Consider the following 3757-nt stretch of genomic DNA (forward strand, 5'->3'; position numbering starts at 1 on the left):
TTTTTTTTTTTTTTTTTTGGTTTCTGGTTTTTCGAGACAGGTTTTCTCTGTGGTTTTGGAGCCTGTCCTGGAACTAGCTCTTGTAGACCAGGCTGGTCTCGAACTCACAGCGATCCGCCTGCCTCTGCCTCCCGAGTGCTGGAATTAAAGGTGTGCGCCACCACCGCCCGGCTGTAGACAGCTTTTGGTTATGAGTAGGGGCTCATGTCCCCTTCCTCTTCTTAGTGTTAGTCACATCTGGCTCTTATTTGTATGGGTTTTCCTACGCTTGCTGCCACTGTGAGTTCATATATCCATCAGTTCTGCTGTGTCTGGAAGACCATGTTTCTTTGGAGTCAGTCATTAACTCTGACTCTTGTAATCTTTCCACTTCCTCTTTTGCATAGATCCTTGAGAGGAAGGGTTCATTGAAGATATCCCATTTAGGACCTTGTGCTCCAAAATCTCTTGACTCTTTACACATTGTCCAGTTGCAGGTTTCTATGTTACTCACCATCAAGAAGAAGCTTCTCTGAGAGGGGTTAAGTGAACCACTGATCTATGGGTATAACAATTTGTCATTAGGAGTCATTTTTCCTTTTGAAGCTCCAATTTATGGACATAGCAGTAAGGTATTAGGAGGTATTTTATTGTTCCTTTAACAGAATAATAGGGTTTTCTCATAGTCCCATGACTAGTCCTTATCTAGTAGTCTGTCTGTCTAGTAGGCCTTATCTAGATCAGGTTGTTGGTCTTGTTAACATTATTGGGTATGGGTTCAGTCTCATGGAGTAGGCTTTTAATTCAATGAGAAGTGATTGGTTACTCCCATAACATTTGTACCACCATTGCAGCAATTCATCTTGCAGGCATATCATTGTAAGTTGCCTAGAAATATTGATGATTGCCTCTCTTCAGTAGTGTGCAGAGTACCTGCCAGTATCATAAATGCTAGGGTTAGCTTGTCTTGTGCATAAAGTCATATCCTTTGTTAGTTTTGTGCAATGTCTGCTCATATCTAAAATAAAGTTTCACAGAAGTTATCCACCACTTTTGGCTCTTAACATCTCTCCTCTTTTACTCACTGATTCCTGAGACTTGAGGATGAGGGAGAGACATAAATGTTCTATTTCCGAATGAGTACTCTAACTCCCTACATGTTGACAAGTTGTGAGTTTCTTTATTGCCATATACTACAAAAAGAAACGTATCTGTATTTTTCTTTAAAAGCATAGTCAACCACACTCCAGTGGGAAAATACTCACCCACAAATATTTGGGCAGCATAGACTGGTCTTGAAGGATCTTAAAAAAAAAAATATACAAAATTGGGTTGGTAGAGAAGGAAATAAGAAGAATACAATCAAAACTTGATACTAATAAAAGAGAGAGAAACAGCTTCTTTAATGAGTGTTGAGGGATGCACTAATGTATGTATGAGTATAAACATTCTTGGGAAAAAAGTTATTAATAATGTGTCCATTTAGCAGAACAATATTTGTAGATTTTCCCCCAGATTCTATGACCTACCTAGCCACTGGTTCTTGGTCCAGTTAATAATTCCAGACATGAATTCTATCAAGATCAGGCCTTAAATTCAATCAGAAAGTGTTGATTACTTGCATAACGTTTTTGCCACTATTGTTTGCACTAGTGAACATATCTTAGCAGGAATTATGGCTGTTTTGAGAACTTAGAAGTTTCTTCTTCATTACCCTCAGATATGTCTATATATTATTATTAGGTTCTTTTTTATTTTTATTTTTGATTTAGGTATAAAGTATGCTTTTTAACTTTTCAATTCTGAAATCTATGACATTTGTGTGTTAGGTTAACTTATGCTTGTTACAAGCCTCAGTGGAAGAATCTCCAGCCTCAGTTCCTAGTAGAAGTGTGACTCATGTTTCCCTGGTGGCTTTGTGTTTTGACAGAATTGCTACACAAGTTCGTATGAACAGGTAAAAAGATTTTAATAATGTAAACCATGATTGTTTGTTGGATGTTAAAAACATTAATTTTCTTGATTGTTCATAATTATTTTTAAGAAACACTTAGGTAATAATATTATTATTGGTTTAATTTAGACAGTGTTCTTTTCTTTTCTTCTTTTTTTTTTTTTTTTTTTTTTTTTTTTTTTTTTTTTTTTTTTTTTTTTTTTTTTTTTTTTTTTTTTGTTTTTCGAGACAGGGTTTCTCTGCGGCTTTGGAGCCTGTCCTGGAACTAGCTCTGTAGACCAGGCTGGTCTCGAACTCACAGAGATCCACCTGCCTCTGCCTCCCGAGTGCTGGGATTAAAGGCATGCGCCACCATCGCCCAGCGACAGTGTTCTTTTTAAACAACTTAATTAAATGTTTTTATTGGACTACATTATCTAAATGTTAACCATTGTGTTTTTTCTGTTTTCATTAAGAGGTGTGGTTGAAGAGACTTCAAATAATGTAGACCCTAGTAAAACATCAAATTTTGATAGATATGTTCATGCCAGCAAGATGCAGCCACAGTCATCTGGGTCACTTAGATCAAATGCTGGAGCAGAGAAAGGCAAGGAAATTGCTGCCAAGTTGAATATCCATCGAGTCCATGGGCAACTTAGAGGTCTTGATACTACAGGTAGGCTTCAAAATTTTTGTGTTTCTTTGGCATTTGTAAATGTGTCATTTTCCAAAATAGAATATTTTCCTATGAATAGTGTGACAATTTGATTTTGCAAGGAAAAGAAAGGTGCTTCTACATATGAGGTATTTAAATACTTATATTGTGTGCAGAGTGGAAAGCAAAGTGAGTTTTAGGACTTAAATTAGAAATTTTTTTCTTTTAATTTCTATTTCTTGCTCATAGAACAGAGAACATCATATATAGGGCTTTTTAAAAATTAAAATTTTGAGGATTATTAAAAGGAACTAATTATAATATTAATCTAGAGTGAGTTTTTTCTTAATATCCCTAGAAAACTGAAAGAGAAAAGTAGAGCTTTTACATACCATTTTGGTGGGTTTTATGTTTTTTTTTTAATTTTTGTTTGTGTTTGGAACTCTAGTGCCTTTTAGAAATTTTTAAAAATCTCAGAATAGCAGATTGAATTTCAAAAATTTTGTTTGTTAGTCTCCCAAAATTTGTATGTTGGTCATACAACCAATCCCAAATGAACAAATGGTTTTATCAATCTGTTCCCTTTCTTGTGGGTTCTCTAGGTGTCATGATTCCTGTCTGTGTTCTAGGTCAGTGTAACTGTTCTTCCTGTCTCAGGGTTTGTCTTAGTTAGTGTTTCTGTGACCGCAATGAAATACTTTCATGAAGCCAGGCAGTGGTGGCTCACACCTTTAATCCCAGCACTTGGGAGGCAGAGGCAGGCGGATCTCTGTGAGTTCAAGGCCAGCCTGGTCTACAAGAGCTAGTTCCCGGACAGGAACCAAAAGCTACTGAGAAACCCTGTCTCAAAAATCCAAAAAAGGAAAAAGAAATACTTTAATGAAAAAGAAGGTATGGGAAGGAAGGGTTTATTTAGTTTACTTTTTGATATTCCAGTCCATCATCAAAGGAAGCCAGAACAGGACACTCAACAGGGCTGGAACCTGGAGGCGAGGGCTGATTAGCTGTGGAGGAGTGATGCTTACTGGCTTGTTCTTCATGGCTTGTAGAGACATTTTCTTTTTTTTTTCTTTTTGGCTTAAAGGCATCCAAACTTTAATACTATTTGCTTTAGTTACTTTTGTGTCACTATGGCCAAATAACTGGAAGGATCATTTTTTTTCTGTTTATATATATATATATATATATAT

At 36.2% G+C, this 3757-nt stretch overlaps 1 protein-coding gene across 1 annotated transcript in view; it reads left to right on the top strand.

The window, feature by feature from the left end:
• The window catches only part of Bltp1 (bridge-like lipid transfer protein family member 1), a 199791-nt gene that overhangs the window by 80750 nt on the left and 115284 nt on the right, over nt 1-3757 (top strand). The window contains exons 33-34 of the mRNA XM_050138326.1: nt 1809-1936; nt 2389-2588. Of these exons, the coding sequence (XP_049994283.1) occupies nt 1809-1936; nt 2389-2588 (328 nt within the window). The remainder of the gene's footprint in view (nt 1-1808; nt 1937-2388; nt 2589-3757) is intronic.

Source organism: Alexandromys fortis, unplaced genomic scaffold (assembly GCF_014885135.2).
Source record: "Alexandromys fortis isolate MF-2015 unplaced genomic scaffold, M_Fortis_MF-2015_v1.1 scaffold_15, whole genome shotgun sequence".
In the NCBI taxonomy this organism is placed as follows: Eukaryota; Metazoa; Chordata; class Mammalia; order Rodentia; family Cricetidae; genus Alexandromys; species Alexandromys fortis.